The sequence below is a fragment of the Eptatretus burgeri genome, chromosome 10, assembly GCF_056783735.1.
Source record: "Eptatretus burgeri isolate ZD-2024b chromosome 10, Ebu_testis_v1, whole genome shotgun sequence".
Taxonomy (NCBI): domain Eukaryota; kingdom Metazoa; phylum Chordata; class Myxini; order Myxiniformes; family Myxinidae; genus Eptatretus; species Eptatretus burgeri.
Window position 1 is genome coordinate 25,531,104 of NC_140970.1, and position 24,136 is coordinate 25,555,239.

The window sequence follows — 24,136 nt, forward strand, 5'->3', positions numbered from 1 at the left end:
ATCCCCAGGAGGTTGACGATATGTTACAATGTGGGATCATCAAACCATCGTCCAGCAGTTGGGCTTCACTGCTACACATGATATCCAAAAAGGCCCCTGGGGATTGGTGTCCTGGCAGGGATTAGCGATCCTTAAACAACGTTTCTTTTTCCAGACAGTTACCCCATTCCACACATTCAGAATTTAACGACTATACTCCATGTCCATGGCGCTGCAATTTTCTCCAATGTCGACCTCGTTCGTGCATACCATCAGATTCCCATGGATCCAGATGTCATCCCGAAGACAGCAGTCACCATGCCTTTTGGCCTGCTGAAATTCCTTTGGATGCCATTTGGACAAAGCAATGCCGCACAAACCTTTCAACGTTTTATCGATAAGGTGCTCTGGGGATTCACTTCTACTATGAGGATGCAGATGATATGCCAATCGCCAGCACAACCACAGAAAAACATCAGGAACACCTACGTCTCTTCAACGGTTTGAAGGACTTTGGCATCGATCAATGGGATAGATCAATGGGACTGTCATGCCCTTTTGCTCCTGCCGCATTCTGTCGTACAGTTTTCGACACTTTTCACTTGCTCACGCATCTGGGTATTGGAGCAACCCAGCGAATCATCACCATGCGCTATGTCTGGCCACGCATCAACGCTGACGTGCACTGTTGGGCCAAACAATATCTTCAATGCCAACACTCCAATATCCAACGTAATACTGTAGCACCACTCGGTAGATTTTCAACACCAGATAGGCACTTTGACAGGGTCCACGTGGATCTTGTCGGTCCCCAACCACCTCCAAATGGATACCGCTATTGACGAACTGGCCAGAAGCTACACTGATAGACCATGGTGATGTAAGCTTTCTCCATACCTGGATCGTACATTTTAGCATTCCATCAACCATCACTATGTATTGTGGAAGCCAGTTCAAATCCATTTCACAAGCATAGGCTCCATTTCACGAGCTAACAATTCCTGGTACCGAGCATGTGCAAACCACCACTTACCATCCAGCAGCGAATGGGATGGTGGAATGTTTCCCCAACCAACTCGTCATCCCTGAAAGCACATGCCAACTCCACGCACTGGACAGATGTCATACGAGCTACTCAAAAAGACCTTGATGCTGCACTACAGAACTAGTGCATGGTACACCACTTTGTCTCCCAGGAGAATTCCTCTTAGGAACTGATGACACCTTGCCTGATGGCATGCCCGCAACTAACTTTGCTCAGCCATGCTCAGCCTCTGGGTGACACCAACAAATTCCTGCTTCGTCATGTTCAGTTTTTATTCCTCAGGAATTTTCTATGTGCGTTCACATATTTGTCGGGTGTGACGCTGTCCGGTCTGGTGCTGCATCAAGAAAAGCTAATTTCAAGCTATCTATGGAGACCGTATCATGGTCACCATTAACCTTATGACCCTTACAGCAACTTGATGGCGGACCCTACAAGGTTCTACAACACTCCGATAAAACCTTCATACTCGATATTAATGGTGGCCATGATACAGTCTTCGTAGATCGCTCGAAACCAGCTTTTCTTGATTCAGCACCAAACCCAATGCACTAACTGACCAATGGGGGGTCAACATCTTTTATAACAATATCCTTACTGCTGCATAGGACTTACTCTGGGCATCATGTACACTTCCCAGCACGGTATGTATGAGTCCATTTTGCTTGTTGGCCATTTCTCTTTGCTGTGACTTTTTATTTATAAACTCTTATTCTGCACCATGATGTATTTTGTTTATACCTTCTGTTTGATTTTTGCACTAGGAGGGGGAGGAGTGTTGCGGCATAATTTTCCCTTTGGTTTCATTAAATGTGAATGTGCTTTAGTTTTGGTTAAATCGGATAATTTCCGGTACAGGGTTTCCCTGCATGGATTTTTAGAGGTTTACGGTTGTGGTTGAATAAAATACTGGACTCAGATCCGAACATCTTGGATGTCTTTTCTTCCGTGCTAAAGTGGCAATGGGTGAAATTACACCAATTTGAGCAAGGTCAATTGTTGTTCGGTCATCTGTTATGCTCTCATGAAAATAATTACATTTGGGAACTCATGAAGCTGGAGGATAGTGTAGTGCCCTCTGTATAGATGAATGAGTGTGGCTTGAGCTGAGACTCAGAGTGGCAAATGAGTCCTCCAGCTTAACATCCTCCCAATGGACAATACACATAATGATGCATCACCCTGCATACGAAACACCAAGGTGACAGTTTATAGCTGGGTCAAGATTCAAACCCAGGCGACACATTTCAAAGGTGAGTGCACATTGATCCAAGTTATCCTGCCAACCCTTGGGTCCAAATCTGACTGAAGGCAGCGATATAAAAGATTTGTAATGTCAGCTTACAAGAAATTAAAATAAAAAGAGATAGTTACATGAGAAGTGTGATGCCATTATCAAAATGTCAGTAAAAAACAAATGACTCACCAATGACCTTCAGGAAGAAGTTAATGTGCCTGCCCAACCTCAGCTGCTTTATATGTTATGTCAGTCCAGACGGTGCAATTTACTCAATGCTCTTCCAGCAATTCGGTTGGAATGGGCATCAAAATTCTACTGATGAAAAGGCAGGGCTGCCGAAAGATTCCCTTAAATAAAGAGAAAAATATTACCCAGTGCAAGATATACCTTCTCCTGCTCATACTGCTTACATGGCCCGACCATACAGCAACCACAAAATGGGAGGGGGAAGGAGGGGGTGGCTGGGGTTGGTAGGGGTGTCAAATGTACATTTTGTTTTGCTTAAATTTTCTTAGATGAGAAAATAAATAAATCCACCTTATTAAACATATTGCATGCTGTATTAGGCACAGGTTATTAACCTCTCACCTGTTCCAGAAGGGACTGCCGAAGCTATTGAAATTGGTCTGTGTCAGCATGCGAGTCTGAACACAGATCTACCTTGTTATAGATGGCTCATTCTCAGATCCAATATAATCTATATACAGTCTCGACACCCCAGAGCAAAAGGCTCTTTCTATTCTTTTTCAAAACTTAAAGTGGAACAAAGTTGGCTAATTTAGCTTTAACAAGTGAAAAAATGCACAGATTATGTGCAGCACCTATGGAACAATTGTGAAGCCTATGGTCAAAGGTGTGCTGGAAGGTCTTTGGGCTGAACCAATGCTCCCGAGTTGCTTTAGAAACAGTTTGGCAATGTCATACCTCTGGTCCTACTTGGTATACGAGCTACTCAAAAAGACATTGGATGCTGTACTGCAGAGCTTCAGTATAACCATCAGTTGATATAATTACACGAGTTGATTTTTCCTAAAATGTGGATTATGTCCAAGTTAGCCACACTTTCAGTCATTGAATGAATGACCCTACACGGGTTCTCAGATCCACTGAGATCTATATACCGAAGGACTGCAGATTTTTAATGCAGTCTTGTTACCTACGACGGAGGTTATGTTTTCACCTGTCTGTTTGTCTGTCTGTGAACAGGGTATCTCAAAAAGTTGTGCACGGATTCGGACAAAATTTGGTGGAGAGGTTGGGTGTGTAACAAGGTCAAAATGTTTAGATTTTGGTGAAGATCCAGATACTAGAATTTTTAAAGTGATTCTTCACCATTGAGAAATAGGGCCAAAAAGGATATATAGCACGATATCTCAAAAAAGTTATTGACGGATTTGGATGAAACTTTGTGGACAGGTTGGGTAAGTGACAAGGACGAATGGTTTCGATTTTGGTGAAGATCTGAGTCCAGATCAGATATGAAATGTTTTTAAAGCGATATGTCACCGTTGAGAAATGGGGCCAAAACGAAATATAGCATGATATCTCAAAAAGTTGTGGATGAGTTATGACAAAACAAGGTGGAGGAATTGGTTCGGTGACAAGAAAAAACCGATTCGATTTTTGTTCAGGTCCAAATCCAGATCCGGCCATTCAGTGGGATACAAAATGTAAACTGTTTCGCCGAGCGGAGGTATGTGCTCTACCGAAGGCTGTTATAGTTTAATGTGTAATCAACAAGGGTAGATTGAAACTGAGTTTTTGTGGGCTGGATTTAAAGGTATAAAACGTATGCTGATCGTATAGTAAGCATATATAATAAAGGGAATTGTAGGGACGAACATTTATTAATAAAGCGCATTTGTTTTACTCCTACGAGGCAGAACTCCAAACCCAACCTTCATGAGATTGATGTAGTTATATGACACTTTCATCTCATCCAAACACATTCCACCCCAAAAGAAGTCCTTGCAGGTAATACCCACCAATAACTTAAAAAGAGCAATCAAAAGTTTGTGGAATGAAGAAAAACTGTGTTTTACTTTTCAATTTCCCTCCCCTCCGAACTCAAAATTTCAAATTGCAGACAACTATAAAAGCATAGAAAACTACAATGGCACCTGGTAGAGTGCATACCTCGACCACACAATGCCTGATCTAGTAGAACATATCAAGGCCAATAATCTTTTGAAATACCATGCTATACATCGTTTTTGGCCCCATCTCTCAGTGGTAAACCACTGTAAATTTGAGGTGGATGTGGGGGTTTTATTCTTTTTTTTTTTAATCTTTTTTTAAACTTTCAAGTCAATCGGATGGAAAATGATGATTTTAGAAGTTTGCCCTTGAGATATTTGACCTTTTGGCCTCAAAAAGAGTTGCTTTCCCAATTGTGATGGACTATGCAATTGCTGTTTAATTGTCAAGTTAATAGGATGTAAATTGATGATTTTTCAGATGAAATTTGATGATTTTAGAAGTTTGATCTTGAGTTGACCTTTGACATTTTAACATAAAAAAATAGTTGCTTTCCCAATTCAGTGATGCAACATGCAAATCCTGTTCAACTTTCAAGTCAATCGGATGAAAAAATTGACGATTTTAGAAATTTTGACCTCAAGATGACCTTTGACCTCAAAGCCAATAGGCTTCTCAGTTGAGACTACCTCTGCAACTTAGTCAAGTTTCATGACAATCGGTTTGGAATTGTGACCTGTAGGCAATTGACAAACAGACAGAATAACAAAATCGACTGACCAATATACTTGAAAAATCTTCGATTTTGCAAGTAACAAACAAGAAAGATGTCATGCATAGCACGGTACTTGTGAAATCCAGAAAACAAATTTCACCTTAAAAATAATTGGTGATTGAATTTAGTGACCACATATGCAAATCCTCTTCAAATTTCAAATCAATTGGATGAAAATTGACAAATTTAGAAACTTGGCCTATGCTGACCTTAAAAATACTTGTTTGTTGAAATTCAGTGATTGATATGTAAATTCTGTTCAAATTTCAAGTCAGTGGGATGAAAATTGTCGATTTTATAAATTTGACAAAGTTGTTGACTTTTGGCCGGTGTTGACCTTTTGGTCTATGTTGACCTCAAAACTAATTGGTCGTTGAATTCAGTGACCTGATATGCAAATCTTGCTCAAATTTCTAATCAATCAGATGAAAAATGACAATTTTAGAAAATCGGCCAATGTTGACCTTTTGGCCAAAGTTCACTCAAAACTAATTGGTCATTGAATTCAGTGACAAGAGATGCAAATCATGTTCAAATATCTAGTCAATCGGATGAAAATTAAGGATTTTATAAATTTGACAAAGTTGTTGACCATTTGACCTTTTGACCTCAAAAACAGGCTTCTTGCTTATGATGAACTCCACTATGTGGTGGTTTCGTGAAGATCGGTTCAAAATTGTGACCTAAATGTGATGGACATACAAAGAAACAAACACACAGACAGACAGACAGGGGTGAAAACATAACCTCCTTCCACCTTAGGTGGCGAAGGTAACTAGAAGGGCACTCTTCGAAGTCACGCTGTCACCCGATATGCCTTCGCCCACATTATTACATTATACATACATGTACCAAGTTTGATTTACATCCTTGAACCCAGATGCAAAATATTAAATAATTCTGGCTGCCAGACCATGCATCCGATCAGGTTGATAACTAAAGCATATATTCACCATGACTACGAGATAATAATTGTGAAGTTTCATGTCGATTGATGAAGCAGTTCAAGAGAAAGAATCTTTTTTAACATTTGCATTCAATCCAATATGGCTGCCAAACCATGGGACCTTTTAATTATTCGTGAACACTGGTATCCCCAAGGCTTGGGGAACATGTGGGTGAAGTTTCCCCTCGATCTGTCAAGCCATTCTGGAGAGGAAGATTTTTTAAGGTTTATTCTTCAAACCAAAAAAAAAAAATCATAGCTGCCAAACCACATGACCTATGATGATATAGGTGGAGAACTTTTTGTTTTTCATGGATAGACGATCATACCTGTCAATTTTCGCCTCAATCCGTTCAGCCGTTTCGGAAAAGAAGATTTTCGAAAGTTTTTATGTTTAAAATATATATATATATATATATATATATATATATATATATATATATATATATATATATATATATATATATATATATATATATATATATATATATATATATATATATATATATATATATATGGCTACCAAACCACATTATGGCTGAAGCCATCAATATTCCCCCCCCCCCCACCCATACAATTTAGCCCCAGATAACCCTCAAAAATATTCATACTGATCAGATAAAGTGTTCAGTGTATGCAATTATGACGTCATAACGAAGCCAACTATGACATCATCAAAAAACCAATCACACTTAGTTCCCATGGGGAGAACTTCACATGTGCCAAGTTTCAAAAAAAAATTTCCATGGAGTGGTTTCGGAGATACAGAGGTCCAAAGTGTTTCCTTTTTTACAACATGGCTGCCATACCACGTGACCTGTGACGTCATAATTACAATAAAAACAATATACATGAGTAGTCATACGGATAAGTGGTTGCAGAGAAAACGGGAAAAAAATTAGCACAGACAGATGTATGTATGTATGTATGTATGTATGTATGTATGTATGTATGTATGTATGTATGTGCAACCCAAAAACACAATGCCTCCTCCGGCGACTTTGTCAGCGGAGGCACAAAAAAAAAAATTACCCCCGTGTAGGGGTGACGGTCATCTCTATAATACCACAAGTTCTCAATGTTCAGTTATGACCGAAGACTACTGCGCAGTTCTACTGCGCAGCTCGAACTGCACAGTTTGGTTAAAGATTACTCAGCATTTTTGCGCGCACGCACTAAATTATATTTTGAAAATAAATGCCGACTTTTACACTTCTGGTTTTGAAACTTTTGCACCTTCTGTGGAAAATGTATAAATATACAAGGTCAGATGCTATGCAATGACACCATTCACTAACTTTTACCATGCCCAGTAGAGAATATACAGCCTCCTGAAGGTAGGGCAGTTTTTACAAACTTTGAAGTCACGTGACGCGAAAACAAAAGCGAAATTCGAAAATCCGTCCCGACCAAATTTAGATATTGTCCCATACATTCATATGCCACAATCAAATTCAAGATCGCTTGAGAAATGTAGTAGGAGATAGATTTTGAAAATCGTCATTTTCGCAACTTCAAAGGCCTCATGACCTTGACCTTCGGTGACCTTGAAAGTCATACCATCGTCTTCGTCTCATCGACCTCTATCAGGATCACTAATGACCAGATCTCCCGCTTCAACTTCATTGTGAACGGATGGACGGACGGACTACAAAAAAAAAAGAGAAGTGGAAGGACATCGACACCCATATTATTAGGTCATGCTCGAAGAGATGACCTAAAAAAGCAAGGAATAAGTTGACACCCACCTAACCCCCACCCCCCCCCCCGAATAAAAACTGAAAAGTTGTAGGGACAAACATTCATTAAAAAGTGCATTTCTTTTACTCCCACCTTTCGTATGAAATTCTTCAAAGTTTGAAAAAGAAAAAAGCATGTGAACTTTTTATATAGAAACTCATAGAAGCAAGCATTAAAAATAGGTGCAATACCCCTGAGCACTCACCTGGTAGAATAATGTTACTGAGGAGGAAGTCAATGAGAGATGGAATCGGCAAAATGAACCAATGTTATCATAAATGCTTATTTTGGGGTCAACACACCCCTTTGCCCCCCCCATAAATCCCTTTCAACCCCGATCTTGTAAATAGGGTGAACAAACTTTGGTACAAGCCGGTAGGCGGCGATGGGTCGCCGAGCATGGAAACTATAACATATAGAGCAAAATGGATGTCATATAGCGAATTACCTTAAGATTATGCATATCAAATCTCATCCAGTTCCATCTACTGATAACTACTCGGTATCCATTTGAATGAAAAGTACCGAAAATGCGGTTTGAAATCGGAAATCCCCAAAAGTTCGAGGGGGTGCTGTGGGTGAACAAAGATCTAAATTGAAAATCTGGCTCGATCGTTTGTGCACAATGTATTCCAGACGATTAGTGTGAATGTTCATGACCATCCGACCATAACCCTAGGAGTAGCATTTGGCGCAAAGGCACCTCCAGCTCTCGCATATTATCGATTTTTGCACTAATTGACCTTTGACCCCTGACCAAAGCGAAATCGGTCAATATGTCCTGAGGAAAAGTTGTAGGACTCATTGAGTACCATGAACCTGCAAAGTTTCATTTGTATCGATGCACTCACCTAATTGCTAAGGGGGCCTTCAATTTTTGCCAATTTTCGTGCATACCCTAATTGTAGGGGGCGCTGCGGGTAAAGTATTCCATATATCACAAAAACCGGAATATATTTGATAGAGCATCACCTGTACATCATTTGTGCCAAATTTCATCACCCGATGTGGGATAATGGCTTTCGGAATTGATTTCGTGTGAACAGTACCGACTTTGAAGGTTTTTCGGTTGTTGCTAGGGAACCAAAGCGTCCCGAGCAACCATCACAATTTCGAAAGCACGAGGTCATAAGATGTACCTACCACCCGAGTTTGGTCAAAATCCGCCCATGTTTACTACCAATTATGCTGATGACAAGCGAACAAATATCCAAACAAGCATCCAAACAAACAGACAGAATTACTGACAATAAGGGTCACCTATTTCGGCGACCCAATATTACAGATGTTGAAGGTTTTGGTCAAGTTTCAGTAAAATTGTGTGTGCACTTTGTGAGAAGAAAGCAAATACATGTTTGTGGGGGCAACCCCACATTAAAACCTTAAAGACCCCGATTTTTAAAAAATATCTTGAACAATCTTGGGTACATCATGAGTGATGAAGGTTGTTGTCAAGTTTCATTGGAATTGTGTGTGTTGTTTCTGAAAAGAAAGCAAATACCTCTTTAGGAGGGGGCTAATTGTGGCATTATTGTTCTAAATATAAAGACAAGTCGATTTTCAGCAAATTAAAATAGTTTGTTCAGTTAACATGATGAAGAAATGGCAATGGAAATGGGTCAAATGAGGGTAAAGGTGCGAGGTATACTTGCCTTTTCGCTTGGGATCATCTCGAACAGGTGCTGCACTCTGGGAAAATTCAGGCAGTGGTGGTGGTGGTGGTGGTGGTGGTGGTGGGGGAGGTAGAGGTAGTGGGGGTCCAGAAGCTGCTGGGTGAGTTGTGGGTAGAGGAGGTGCTGGTGGTGGGAGTGATGGTACTCCAGTAGAAAGTGATAGATTTGAAGACCCAGTATGATCTGCAGAAAAAACGTTAAAATTACGCAAATATAATATTATGGATTTCAGAATCGGATTCGACTAATGCAAACAAAATTCAGGTCCTCAGACAGTAATTTCCAGAAATGCATGTCCAGAATAGACCCATCCCCTTGTGTGATGGGATTCTCACTCATTCATGCATTAGAGAAGGGGAAAGAACAGACTCCCTTTCTTATGGGATGGCCTTTTCCTTTTCATGCTGGGCGAGCGGCACGCGCTCCGTCGCGCTGGGCGAGATCTGGATTGGATTGAGATCTGGCGACAAGGCAGGCCACTGCAGTAAGCTGAATTCACCGTTATGCTCCTGCAACCATTCCTGAACAATCATAGCTTTGCGGCATGGAGTGTTATCCTGTTGAAGAAATCCATTCGCAGATGGATATACTGCCACCATGAAGGGATGCACCTGGTTGGCAATGATGTTCAGATATCCTGTGGCATTCAAACGTTGCTCCACTTTTATCTCGGGACCCAATGTGTGCCATAAAAACACACCCCACACAGTCACCACCAGCAGCCTGCAATGATGACATACGGCATGATGGATGCATGTACTTGTGCGGTTTTTCTCCACACCTGAGTCCTCCCAAATGCATGAAACAGTAGGAACCAGGATTCCGAAGACCAGTCAATATTTTTCCTCCTTCAGTGTCCAGTTTTTTTGTTCCTTTTCCCACTGCAACCACAGTTTATTGTTTTTGACTGAAAGAAGTGGAAATCTGCATGGTCTTCGGTTGTCATACCCCATTTGAGTCAAAGCACAACGAGTTGTGCATTCTTTTATGGGTCTTTCGGCACCAATGTTGTACTGGACTGTCAATTGACTAACTGTAGCCCATCTGTTGCTCTGCAAAATTAGGGTCAGCCTTCTTTGGCCTCTTTCGTCAATGACCTGTTTTTGACCACTGGCCTGCCGTTGGCTGGATGTCCTTTTGGTGGTGGACCATTCATGGTACACACAGGAAAATGTTCAGCATGAAAAACCCAGCTTTGCATTTCTTCACACACTCAAACCGGTGCACCTGGCATCTACTCCCATGCCCCGTTCAAAAGCACTTAAATTTTTGTCTTGCCCATTCACTCTTTGAATGGCACACATACACAATTCATGTCCCAATTTTCTCATGGCTTAAAAATCCTTCCTTAACCTATCTCCTCCCCTTCATCTACACTGATTGAAGTGGATTTAACAGGTGAAATCAATAAGTAATCATAGCTTTCACCTGATCAGTCTATTTCATGGAAAGAGCAGGTATTCGTAGTGTTTGTACACTGAGTGTGTGTATATATGTGTATATATGTATATATATGTATATATATATATATATATATATATATATATATATATATATATATATATATATATATACATACATGCAAATACATGTACATATATATATATATATATATATATATATATATATATATATATATATATATATATATATATATATATATATATATATATATATATATATATATATATGGCGCTGCGAGAACGAGTGATGTAAGGGACACCGGCCATTTTGGAGTTAATGCCATATAGCACTATTTTAACCCTTACCCTATCATCCGAGCCTATCATCATCATATCATTAAAAAATGTCGCTTCCATCACTCCTCCTCGCGGGGCCATATATATATATATATATATATATATATATATATATATATATATATATATATATATATATATATATATATATATATATATATATATATATATATATAAAATACACACACACACCAAAACAAACCTCTGCATGCCAATGAACAGAGATATGAAAAGCTAACTGTCAAATGAGACAACGTTTTCAGGTTCGTGGAAATATCAACTAAATATATTTAAAATAAAATAGAGGAAATGTGTTTGCAAATCATCGTTTTTTGGGACGGGATCAGGGTGTGCATCGTTACCAAAGGTGGGGAGCTCTGGCAGCGTGGCCGTGAGCAGAGAGGGTGCAATTCCAGGGCCCAGGTCCAAGGTGCATGCGAGATCGTCAGCCACACCAGGAAGGTCAGGAAGGTACGTTGGCACGTCAAGCTCAGGAACCTCTCCAAGATCTGGTACGTAGAAATATGACTCGTTTCGCTGGAAAACGAAAACCAAACAAGAGAACAACATGGTACAATCACTTTTCACCATCCACTCAGGGGAGGAAGAAGCAGATTACGTAACCTACATGGAGCCAATAAATAAAATTAACGTTCCTAATGTGGGGATGGCAAGCATTACATACAGCATTTCCCATTTGCTCCTGTTGTCCAATGGAGATGGGAGGTGCTGCTGGTCCTTTTCCTTGTCCCTCCTGCAGTGCTTTCCTTGTTCTGGTCACAGCTCCCCCGAGAGGGTCAAGCATCACATATTTCTTGTATCTTTATGGACAGATGAAAAGGGGATAGTAGGAGGGGAGGAGGGGGAAGGAGATGAAGGGAAGGTTGGACTAAAATTAAAAAGCAACGATCAACTCTTTCCTAACTTTTCAAGAGTAAGCACACCAACATGTCCTCCAACACAGATGCATGCACTCACGGGTTCTCAAGTGTGTTGAAGAGCAGCAAGGAACCAACAGATGTAAGATTTTTGGGGAGAGCTCCAAGCCCTTCTTCCGCCTCCTCATAGTCGTTCTGCTTTGACCCACCAGTGGTTACATGGAAAAACTGCAACTTTTCCTACCAAATGCAAAAAAAACATGCCAAAAATAATAATAGTAATAAAAAAAAAGGAAACTTCCAATTACAGAGGAGTAGTTTGAATGTAAATCTTTCTTTGAATGAAAGAAAAATGAATGCAAAATACAATGGTTACAAAAAAAGGGATTAAAAGATAGTGATTGAATTTTTAAAAGGGCATTAAAAAAAAGTTAAAGTGGAAAAACAGTTAAACTGTTGTTAACAAAAAAAGAAGTGGAAGGAAATGCTGTAGTTTAACAAAAAAAGAAGAGGAAGGAAATGCTGTAGTTAACAAAAAAAAGAAGAGGAAGGAAATGCTGTAGTTAACAAAAAAGAAGTGGAAGGAAATGCTGTAGTTAACAAAAAAGAAGAGGAAGGAAATGCTGTAGTTAACAAAAAAAAGAAGTGGAAGGAAATGCTGTAGTTTAACAAAAAAAGAAGTGGAAGGAAATGCTGTAGTTTAACAAAAAAGAAGAGGAAGGAAATGCTGTACTTAACAAAAAAAAGAAGTGGAAGGAAATGCTGGAGTTAAAAAAAGAAAGAAATGGAACGAATTGCTGGAGTTAACAAAAAAAATAAGTGGAAGGAAATGCTGGAATTAACAAAAAAAGGAAGTGGAAGGAAATGCTGGAGTTAACAAAAAAAGAAGTGGAAGGAAATGCTGTAGTTAACAAAAAAGAAGTGGAAGGAAATGCTGTAGTTAACAAAAAAAGAAGTGGAAGGAAATGCTGTAGTTAACAAAAAAAGAAGTGGAAGGAAATGCTGTAGTTAACAAAAAAAGAAGTGGAAGGAAATGCTGTAGTTAACAAAAAAAATACCCCCAAGAGGGAGTGCCAGTCATCTCTGCCAGAGGTCGAAAGTAACTCTGTGCCAGACTGGAATAGGGGCAGTTCATAAAGTATGTACGCTCTACTTCCGGGTTTCAAAACCACCCACCCCCCTCTGTATGCAGGCGAGTGACCACACACCCACCCCCCTCATACATCGCTAATCGCTTGCAAAGCCAGCAGTTCCTTATGAACCGATGTTAGTAAGCCATGACGATGCAGTCCCTCGCGGTGTAATTTACCTTTTTCTTTTAATATCACAACACGTCATTTATGAAAATAAAAGTACAAATTGACATTCAAAACAATGTTAATGTCATAAATGAAAGTAAGTGTGCATATAAACTTGTGTTCCATTGTTTTAGTTAAATCTGACAAAAGCTTCAAACGTAATATTTGTCTCGGAGAGTTCCGGTTCCATTGTAGTACTTTATGAACGGCCCATACAGGGAATCAGAACGAAGTTTTAAGGGCTATAAAATCGGAACGAGAGCAAATTTCAAAAAAATGGCTCGTGTTGTTCTAGATAATAGTCCATAGTATCTGAATCACGAATAATTTTGATCTCTCTTGATAAATGAGGGAGGAGATACGATTTGAAATCGACGATTTTCACAACTTTGACAGCCTCGTGACGTTGACCGCGACCTTGGACGACCTTGAAAGTTACATCGTTGTGCATGTCTCATCGACCTCTATCCATTCCACTATTGGTTATTTGTCTCCACTCGGTTTGATTGTGGACGGACGGACGGACAGACTTCGAGACTGGGGTTATTAGGTCATCTCTACTGAGATGATAGAGATGACCTAAAAAGAAGTGGAAGGAAATGCTGTAGTTAACAAAAAGAAAGAAGTGGAAGGAAATGCTGCAGTTAACAAAAAAAAGAAATGGAAGGAAATGCTGCAGTTAAAAAAAAAAAAAGAAGTGGAAGGAAATGGTGCAGTTAACAAAAAAATAAGTGGAGAGAAATGGTGTAGTTTACAAAAAGAAGTGGAAGGAAATGTTGTAGTTTACAAAAGAAGTGGAAGGAAATGTTGTAGTTTACAAAAGAAGTGGAAGGAAATGTAGTTTACAAAAGAAGTGGAAGGAAATGCTGTAGTTTACGAAAGAAGTGAAAGGAAATGGTGTGGTTTTCAAAAGAGTGGAAGATATGCTGTAGTTTACAAAAAAAGTGGAAGGAAATGCTGTATTTTACAAAAAAAAGTGGCAGGAAATGCTGTAGTTTATAAAAAAAAAAGTGGAAGGATATGTAGATAACAAAAAAAGAAGTGGAAGGAAATGTAGATAACAAAAAAAAGAAGTGGAAGGAAATGGTGTAGTTTACAAAAAAAGTGGAATGAAATACTGTAGTTTACAAAAAAGTGGAAGGAAATGCTGTAGTTTACAAAAAAGTGGAAGGAAATGCTGTAGTTTACAAAAAAGTGGAAGGAAATGCTGTAATTTACAAAAAAAGTGGAAGGAAATGCTGTAGCTTAAACAAGTGAATGAAATGTTGTAGCTTAAACAAGGGAATGAAATGCTGTAGCTGAAACAAGGGAATGAAATGCTGTAGCAAAAACAAAGTAATGAAATACTGTAATTAAACAAGGGAATGAAATGCTGTAGCTTAAACAAAAGAATGAAATGCTGTGGCTCAAACAAAGTAATGAAATACTGTAATTAAACAAGGGAATGAAATGCTGTAGCTAAAACAAAGTAATGAAATACTGTAATTAAACAAGAAAATGAAATGCTGTAGCTTAAACAAGGGAATGAAATGCTGTGGCTTCAACAAAGAAATGAAACACTGTAATTAAACAAGGGAATGAAATGCTGTAGCTGAAACAAGGGAATGAAATGCTGTAGCAAAAACAAAGTAATGAAATACTGTAATTAAACAAGGGAATGAAATGCTGTGGCTTAAACAAAGTAATGAAATACTGTAATTAAACAAGGGAATGAAATGCTGTAGCGAAAACAAAATAATGAAATACTGTAATTAAACAAGGGAATGAAATGCTGTAGCTTAAACAAGGGAATGAAATGCTGTGGCTTCAAAGAAATGAAATACTGTAATTAAACAAGGGAATGAAATGCTGTAGCTAAAACAAAGTAATGAAATACTGTAATTAAACAAGGGAATGAAATGCTGTAGCTTAAACAAGGGAATGAAATGCTGTGGCTTCAACAAAGAAATGAAACACTGTAATTAAACAAGGGAATGAAATGCTGTAGCTTAAAGAAAAGAATGAAATGCTGTGGCTTAAACAAAGAAATGAAATACTGTAATTAAACAAGGGAATGAAATGCTGTAGCTAAAACAAAGTAATGAAACACTGTAATTAAACAAGGGAATGAAATGCTGTACCTCAAACAAAAGAATGAAATGCTGTGGCTTAAACAAAGTAATGAAATACTGTAATTAAACAAGGGAATGAAATGCGTTCGCTTAAACAAAAGAATGAAATGCTGTGGCTTAAACAAAGAAATGAAATACTGCAATTAAACAAGGGAATGAAATGCTGTAGCTTAAACAAGGGAATAAAATGCTGTAGCTAAAATAAAGTAATGAAATACTGCAGTTAAACAAGGGAATGAAATGCTGTAGCTGAAACAAAAGAATGAAATGCTGTGGCTTAAACAAAGAAATGAAATACTGTAATTAAACAAGGGAATGAAATGCTGTAGCGAAAACAAAGTAATGAAATACTGTAATTAAACAAGGGAATGAAATGCTGTAGCTTAAACAAGGGAATAAAATGCTGTAGCTAAAATAAAGTAATGAAATACTGTAGTTAAACAAGGGAATGAAATGCTGTAGCTTAAACAAAAGAATGAAATGCTGTGGCTTAAACAAAGAAATGAAATACTGTAATTAAACAAGGGAATGAAATGCTGTAGCTAAAACAAGGGAATGAAATGCTGTAGCTGAAACAAAAGAATGAAATGCTGTGGCTTAAACAAAGAAATGAAATACTGTAATTAAACAAGGGAATGAAATGCTGTAGCGAAAACAAAGTAATGAAATACTGTAATTAAACAAGGGAATGAAATGCTGTAGCTTAAACAAGGGAATAAAATGCTGTAGCTAAAATAAAGTAATGAAATACTGTAGTTAAACAAGGGAATGAAATGCTGTAGCTTAAACAAAAGAATGAAATGCTGTGGCTTAAACAAAGAAATGAAATGCTGTAGCTAAAACAAAGTAATGGAATGCTGTAGCTTAAACAAGGGAATAAAATGCTGTAGCTAAAATAAAGTAATGGAATGCTGTAGCTTAAACAAGGGAATGAAATGCTGTAGCTTAAACAAGGGAATGAAATGCTGTGGCTAAAACAAAGTAATGAAATGCTGTAGCAAAAATAAAGTAATGAAATGCTGTAGCTTAAACAAGGGAATAAAATGCTGTAGCTAAAATAAAGTAATGAAATGCTGTAGCTTAAACAAGGGAATAAAATGCTGTAGCTAAAACAAAGTAATGGAATGCTGTAGCTTAAACAAGGGAATGAAATGCTGTGGCTAAAACAAAGTAATGAAATGCTGTAGCTAAAACAAAGTAATGGAATGCTGTAGCTTAAACAAGGGAATAAAATGCTGTAGCTAAAATAAAGTAATGGAATGCTGTAGCTTAAACAAGGGAATGAAATGCTGTCGCTTAAACAAGGGAATGAAATACTGTGGCCTTAAAAAGGAGTAAAAAGGAGTAAAGTAAGAGTAAAGTTAAAAAACAGCTTGCATTTCAAAAAAAGAAAACAAGAACGCTGTGGAAACCAAAATAAATAATAATAATAATAATAATAATAATAATAATAATAATAATCTTCAACACAAAATACAAAATGAGCGCAAATTGACGAACTCTGAATATACAATCCCAACAAACATGGCTCAAAATCATCAGGTAAAGAATAATTAAATATTTTCTATGACATTAACCCCATCTAACCTAATCACCTTATTAACCTCCGCCATCAAAGATGGACGGAGGTTACTGTTTTCACCCCTGTCTGTTTGTTTGTTTGTTTATTTGTGAACAGTAATACGGAAAAAACTCCAACAGATTTCGACGAAACTTGGTGGGGGGATTAGGTATGGTCCAAGGATCATGCCGTTAGATTTTGGACTCGGTCAAAAGTCCAATATGGCCGCTATGGCGGCCATTTTGAAAAAATATTTGAATTTTTGTTTTTGCATTTCTACATGTTTTAAGTGATTTCCAACCCCCCCCCCCAAAAAAAAATTTGTTAGAGGAAAAAAACACAAAATTTTGCAACTTTTTTTTCAACAAAATTTCAATTTTTTTTTATTTTTTTGCATTTCTACATGTTATAAGTGATTTACAACAAAAAAACATGCCAAAATTATAATTGCGGCTGATTTTGGAACTTCAGATGGATATACTGGATATTTTACGTGTATATACCCACGTCAAATCAATTTCTGTCTCAAGGAATCGAGTTATGACGAATGAATTGAGTATGTAAAAGGGAAAGTTGCAAACTATAACTCTGTGAGCACTGTTGACGTCAAATTGAATGAATAGGATATCAGGTTCACTTGAGTGACCTAGCAGTATTGGCGGCGGAGGTTTTGCACTCCACCGAGTGCTCCCCCTCCAGTTTATGTTACTGTATTTCCTCCACTCCCATCTCTCCTCTTGTCCCATTTATTTATTCCTTGCTTGCTGTCTCCAACTTTGGCCTCACAGCTCCAGTCAGTATACTCTCATTTTTGGCCTCTGTTCCCTCAGTCTTCCATGAGACTAAATTATGTTTAAACAATAATAATCATCTTTCACTCTTCCTCCTTTCCATTCTGTACCACCCACCTTTAAGTCCGTCTCTCCCAAGGGACGGCTTGGAGGAGAAAGGCGACGTCGGATGGGCTGATAACATGTTGGGGGTCCGGGAAACAATGAATGGTGATCCAGAGGGAAAGCTGTGGTTGGGTATTTTGCACTAGAGAACACCTAACAGAGAGGAGGGAAGAAATATGCAAGTGTCTTTGGACAATTACAATTCAATAACTACAGAAGTAGTTTATCGAACTAATAGGTTAGGGGCATCAGGACAGTTCAGTTGACAGTGTGCTCGTTTTTGAACTCGTCTTTTAAAAAAATATATTTGACAGGGTTGGAATGCCATTCTGGTGCAGTGGCTGCAGGGATTGCCAAATCTCAGAGCACCTTTAAATAGAGACTGTTCTTCCCTCTGCATTTATATGTTGTAGGCATTAAATAACCAATATTATGTTTTGAAAAGTGCAGGCTCTTGTGTGATATGACCTGGCCAAATTACCTGCTTGAGTGCTCGAATGTGGATACTGCACAGGCGTGACAAGCCAAACAGCTTTATGTATGCCTAACTTACCTTCATTCAGCCATTCAAAACTAATGTTAACATAATAAATCAAAGTCAAGAGCTTTATGACACATCTGCCTTAGGCTATAGGAAGAGAAAAACAATTTTGTCGATGAATACAAAGGAGGTTGTTATAGAGTCAGCTCTGCTCTAACAACTCAGATTCAAATGTTAATGATGCTGTTCCCATCTTTCTGGCCAAAGTTTATTCAATTCACAGAAACTAAAGGTGATACGAAAAACAAACATACAAAATAAGAAAATATTGTCTGATAGGATAGTGCAGAGGTAATGCAATTTCCTGAGCTTAAATTCCTAATTCTAAACTGTCAGATTGGTGCTTCAAAGGCAAGGCATTGCATCAAAAATGCTTTGTCGGATATGGCATCAAGCTGGACAGAAGTCAACTTGCCTTAGATGGCTAACATCAACAATGCATGTCTTTCAATGAAGAGTAGGCAAAGTTATCGCTCACACTGGCCAAATTTCACATTCTTACGCTATCTCACAAGGGACACTGCATCAGTGGCACACCCATGCTCCCCAAAATGATTAAACCTGAAACCAGGTGCTGCACATAAATGGGTGGATGGATGGAACAAATTTCACATTTCTTTTTCAGGATGTCCTGACCTCTTCTGTGTCTCCCTGGGTATTGTTTCCTCCACCCTGACAGGTGCAATTCCTGCTCTCATGTTGATGTGGCAGTGAATGCTCGTTGCTTCTTTCCCCACAACCCGTGCTCCCACTGCTCGCCCCCAACCCGACGAAGTACATTCAACTTTGTGTGCCTCTCCATAACAACAGAGTTTTTGTGCGGTCGATTAACCGCTGAACTCTGGTGACTCGAACTAAGAGGATCTCTCCACAAATATTGAAACTCTGCTCACTCATTTACTCTTCCTTGTTTGCGGAGACTTTAAATGCCACCGTGCCGGCTGGCTTGGTGTGGGTTCACATACTTCAGTACATGGCCGAGCAACTAATTTGTTCTGCGAGATGACAGGACTTGGTCTTTCTTTTCCAACACATATCTCCCAAATGGCAACCATTCGTGACATGACCTTGTCATGTCAAACTTTTCCTTCTCCTGCTCAGCACCTCCAGGTTCTACTCATCATTTGTTGGTAAAGTGGCCATCTCTTTGGCAGTTATTCGAGAATCCCGAAAAGTGCAGACGTATATGGCAATTTGCAAAAGCCGATTGGTCTGGTCTCAGTACTACTCTCTCCATTAAAGATGGTCTATTATAATACCAGCTCCTAACATTGACTACTCTGGGAATTTATTTTACAACAGATCGATTTCTCCTCTTCCCAAATTAATTTCACCCCCCCATTCAATTTTTCTGCCCATCATCTCAGCCCGGGTACACTGCTGATGCGTGTGGTGAGGCCATCACAAGAAAACAAATTGCATCGTCCTCCTGGAAGGTAAACTCTAATGATGGCAAACTGCAGTCCCTCCAGACAGTTCAAAACCATCGTGTATCATTCTTTCAAAGAGCAAGGACCAAACATCAAGCACGCCTTTGATCCAAATTATCTAGCAAAGCAGCTGGTGAGAGCTGATCAGGTCTGTTTGGTATCCATAGCCCTTCCATTCCCTCCCTGTGAGAGGACAGTCATATTGGACACTGCCAGAGAAAAAGCTGAATTATTGAAATCTGTCTTCACCCAAAAGGCCAAGGTTCCAAATCCATTCCTTCTTGTACCCACCCTACAGAATGTTCCCGACAGCATATGGAATTCTTCCCTGCCGTCGTGGAGCAGTTTCTCACAGTTTGATGACTCTTCCACAAATGAACTTGATGGTACAAGTGTACGTGTGTCACACAAACACACCTTCCTCCAACATGACAAGTCACAAACCACTCCTCTCCATAAGAAAGGATCTAAAAGGAATCTTCTCATCGACAGAACTATCAGCCTTCTCCCCATTATAAGAAAAGCACTGCATTGGAGTCCATCAATGCATCCAACCTAAAACGCTTGCTCATGTCTGACAACCAGTTTGACTTCCGACTTGGCCATCCCACCTGAGATATGTTATTCCTTCTGACACAGCAGTGGATGGATGTCCCGAAAAACAAGAACGAGCGAGAATAGGGCTATCTCTCTGGATATCTCGCGAGCTTTTAATACCGTCTTGCATCCACCCTCAATTTCCAAGTTTTCTTAATTTGGTATTTATGGCACTCTGCTCTAGTGGTTGTCCAATTATTTTTTTTTCCTAAGAGTAGAAACAGCAGGTGGCCCTTAATGGCATTCTTTCCCATGATCTTTCCCTTCAGGCTTGGGTTCTAAAATCCGATGTCTTCGGATCTGCTTTATTACCTCCACCGCCGAAGGTGAAGGAGGTTATGTTTTCATCCCTTTTCGTCTGTTTGTTTGTTTGTATACAGGATATCTCAAAAAGTTGTGGACGGATCCAGATGAAATTTTGCGGACTTGGTGGGCAAGTTGGGTATCTGACAAGAAAGAATCGATTCCATTCTGGTGACGATTCGAATCCGAATCCAGATCTGATAATTTTTTAAGCGATTCTTCACCAATGAGAGATAGGGCTAAAACCGATATACAACATTATATCTCAAAAAGTTGTGGACGGATTCAGACAAAACTTGGAGGACAAGTTGGGTGTGTGGCAAAGATAAATTGATTTGATTTTGGTGAAGATCCAAATTCGGATACGAGAACTATTTAATTTTTAAAGTGATTCTTCACCATTGAGAGATGGGGCCAAAAACGATATAGTACTGTATAGCATGACATTTCAAAAAAGTAATGGGCCCGATATGTTCTCATGGATCAGGCATTGCGTGGCGGAGGTATGCGCTCCACTGAGTGCCCTTCAAGTTCTTTGTATATAATTATTTGAAAGATTTAGAATTAAAGATGAAGAAGGAGCTATCCTATTCTCTTGAAAACCAACTTAACCACTTCGTAGATGACTCCACCCTGTGTAGAAGGATATCACCACAATTGTGAAAGGCTACCCACTGCAGAATCCCTTTCTTCATACCTTGAAAAGATAAGCCACTGGTCAGCTACTTGGACCATGACGTTTAATGCTGGCAAGTCACATGTTCTCACACAAGGATTGGCAATCAAACTATCCAATCCACTTCTCTGGAGAGCCACTGGAAAACATGAAGTCCTTGGAACTCCTTGGACCCACAATCTGCCACAACCTTTCATCGGAGGATCATATCCATCAGAGGCCAGTTGTCGTTTGCGTATTCTCCATAGAACTATGGAATTCCTCAGCTACCCCAAACTCATCACATTGTACAAGACTTTCATATGGAACTCCATGGAGTATGGTTCTTATTCTGGGCTGGTGCTGCTGCTTCTCATCTAGCTCCTCTTGAGGTGCTCTAAAACAAGACCTTTCACACCATTGGTATATCAAGGTCGGAGGTGAATTACCAAGGACTGTCACTCTCCCACTGGAAGGAAGAAAGTGGGCTCTATTTTATACAAGCTTGCATCTGGCCTTGCCACTCCTGCCTTCTCCTACCTTGATCACTCAAATTGTCACTTACATTCCTCAATAACCCATCACAAAGTCCAGACTGGTTGCCCAACTATCATTCATTCAACCCCCTTGTGGAATAGACTCCATTTCCATAGTCTCATCCTCATTGTCAGTCTTTCAAATGTGCTGCCCTTCACTCCATCATGCACATCCGCAATATCTTCTACGCATGCTTATTCATTCTCATTTTGTTCTTCTCTGAGCTAATGCTACTGCTTTTTGCATCATTTCTCCTTTACGCTGTGTGTATGTCCACCCTCCAGGAGAGTTTGTGGACCTGCTGCCCTTCATCATTCAGCTCCTCCACTAGCCTGGACACATATATATATATATATATATATATATATATATATATATATATATATATATATATATATATATATATATATATATATATATTCACAAGATCAATAAATTTTAAAATGCTGTATTCAAGCAAACGACAGAATGAGTGGTGCCATTCCTCGATGTAGCAGTCCAATTACCTCCACCGCCAAACGTGGACGGAGGTTAGGTTTTCACCTCTGTCTGACTGTTTGATTGTCTCCGAGTAGGACATCTCAAAATGTTATGGACAGATTCGGACGAAAACTTGTTGGACAGGTTGGATGTGTGACAAGACCAAATTGAGTCAGTTTTGGTGGAAATCCCAATTCAGAGTATAATTTTAAAGATATTCTTCACCATTGAGAGATTGCGGCAAAAACGATGTAGCATTATATTTCAAAAGGTTATGGACAGGTGATGACAAAACTTGGTGGATGATTTAGGAAGTGATAAGAACACGCCAAATAGATCTTGGTTAAGGTCAGGATGCATATCCGGCCTATCAGTGGGCTACAAAAGAAACTGTTCAGCCTGGCGGAGATATGTGCTCCACAAAGTGCCGTCCTCGTTCTTATTAGTTATAACTACGATGAACTATATCAGCAGTTGATGTTATAATCACAAGGTGACAGCCACATTCCAGTTATACAAAGCAAATCTATATTAAAAAAACAGCCTTTTTACAGCCATTTTTCCCTGCTGAGCAGGGGTTAGCTTTTTGCAGGCTCCATGCAATCATGGTTCCCTTCTTGAGGAAATGTTTTATAGCCAGATGCCCTTCCTGATGCCAACCCTGATCACCTCTTACGGACACACAGGGATATGCTACACCTATTCTAACTGGGATATACACCGGGAGTACACTGGTACTCATTTTGTTGACCTCGGAAGGATGACAGGCTGAGTCAACCCCCTGGTGTTAATTCAGTGGCCAACGGGGCTCAAACTCAGGACTCTAGGATCCCAAGCCAGCCACCCTAACCAACACCAGGCTTAAAGCAAATCTATATGCTTATTGAAAAATTCTTCATGAAAGGTAAGACACTTGCCAGTGGAAGGTGTACATGTATTATTAAAAACAGCCGCTCTTAAACAAATAAACCATTACATGAGGTTGAACAATGGCGTGGACGGTTTGGATCATGGTGCGTGTGGAACAGTTAAAGGTGCTTGGTCACATGATGGTTTGCAATCATGGGTGGAAATTTTTTGAAGTGTTCGAAAAATGCAAGCGAGAATAGATAACAGCCCAATGAGCCAAAGTTAACTCATGAATTAAAAGAGTTATGTATAAAGTTAAAAAAATTCAGTCGACAAGAAAATCAAATGGGCAAATTGGTAGTTAGTAAGAGGACGAGGAGGAAGGTGGGAAGATTTAGAGCTGAAAGCAGTGGAAGTACACAGTTGGAAAAGGATGGAACACAGGTGGCTAATGCTGGATGAAACTACTCTATACATGCAACTGCAGTGAATGTAAATACAGAGAAGTAGGTGTAAACAAAACAGTTGGCATGCACAGCTTGCCTAGGGGAAGAGATCAATGGCAAGAGAAGGAAATACAATGTGGAAATGTCTTGAAGAGCAGGCTTTTGATTTTGACCTACCTTTATGGCCTTCTTGCTGCCTTTGATACGACCGATTTTGGCTTTGGCAGTGGAGATGCGATTATCGAGATTTCGCAGACGGCTTCCCTGTTCTTCAATCCGCTGAGAAACTCTAAGGAAAGAGGGAAGAAAAAAAAAAAGAAAGAAATGGAAAAACAAGCGGAGAAACACAGCCATCACAAAAATACTACAAAGGAGCCCAGTTTTTTAAAAAAAAGTAACATGACTTGCATGCCACTGTC

At 39.3% G+C, this 24,136-nt stretch overlaps 1 protein-coding gene across 1 annotated transcript in view; it reads right to left on the reverse strand.

Annotated features, from left to right (window-relative positions):
• Window positions 1–24,136, reverse strand: part of WASHC1 (WASH complex subunit 1) — a 71,485-nt gene that overhangs the window by 15,151 nt on the left and 32,198 nt on the right. Inside the window, exons 2-7 of the mRNA XM_085897484.1 lie at window positions 23,895–24,006; window positions 17,892–18,032; window positions 12,114–12,253; window positions 11,821–11,956; window positions 11,498–11,672; window positions 9,355–9,558 (exon numbers count right to left, since the gene is read on the reverse strand). Coding sequence (XP_085753610.1) covers window positions 9,355–9,558; window positions 11,498–11,672; window positions 11,821–11,956; window positions 12,114–12,253; window positions 17,892–18,032; window positions 23,895–24,006 — 908 coding nt within the window. The remainder of the gene's footprint in view (window positions 1–9,354; window positions 9,559–11,497; window positions 11,673–11,820; window positions 11,957–12,113; window positions 12,254–17,891; window positions 18,033–23,894; window positions 24,007–24,136) is intronic.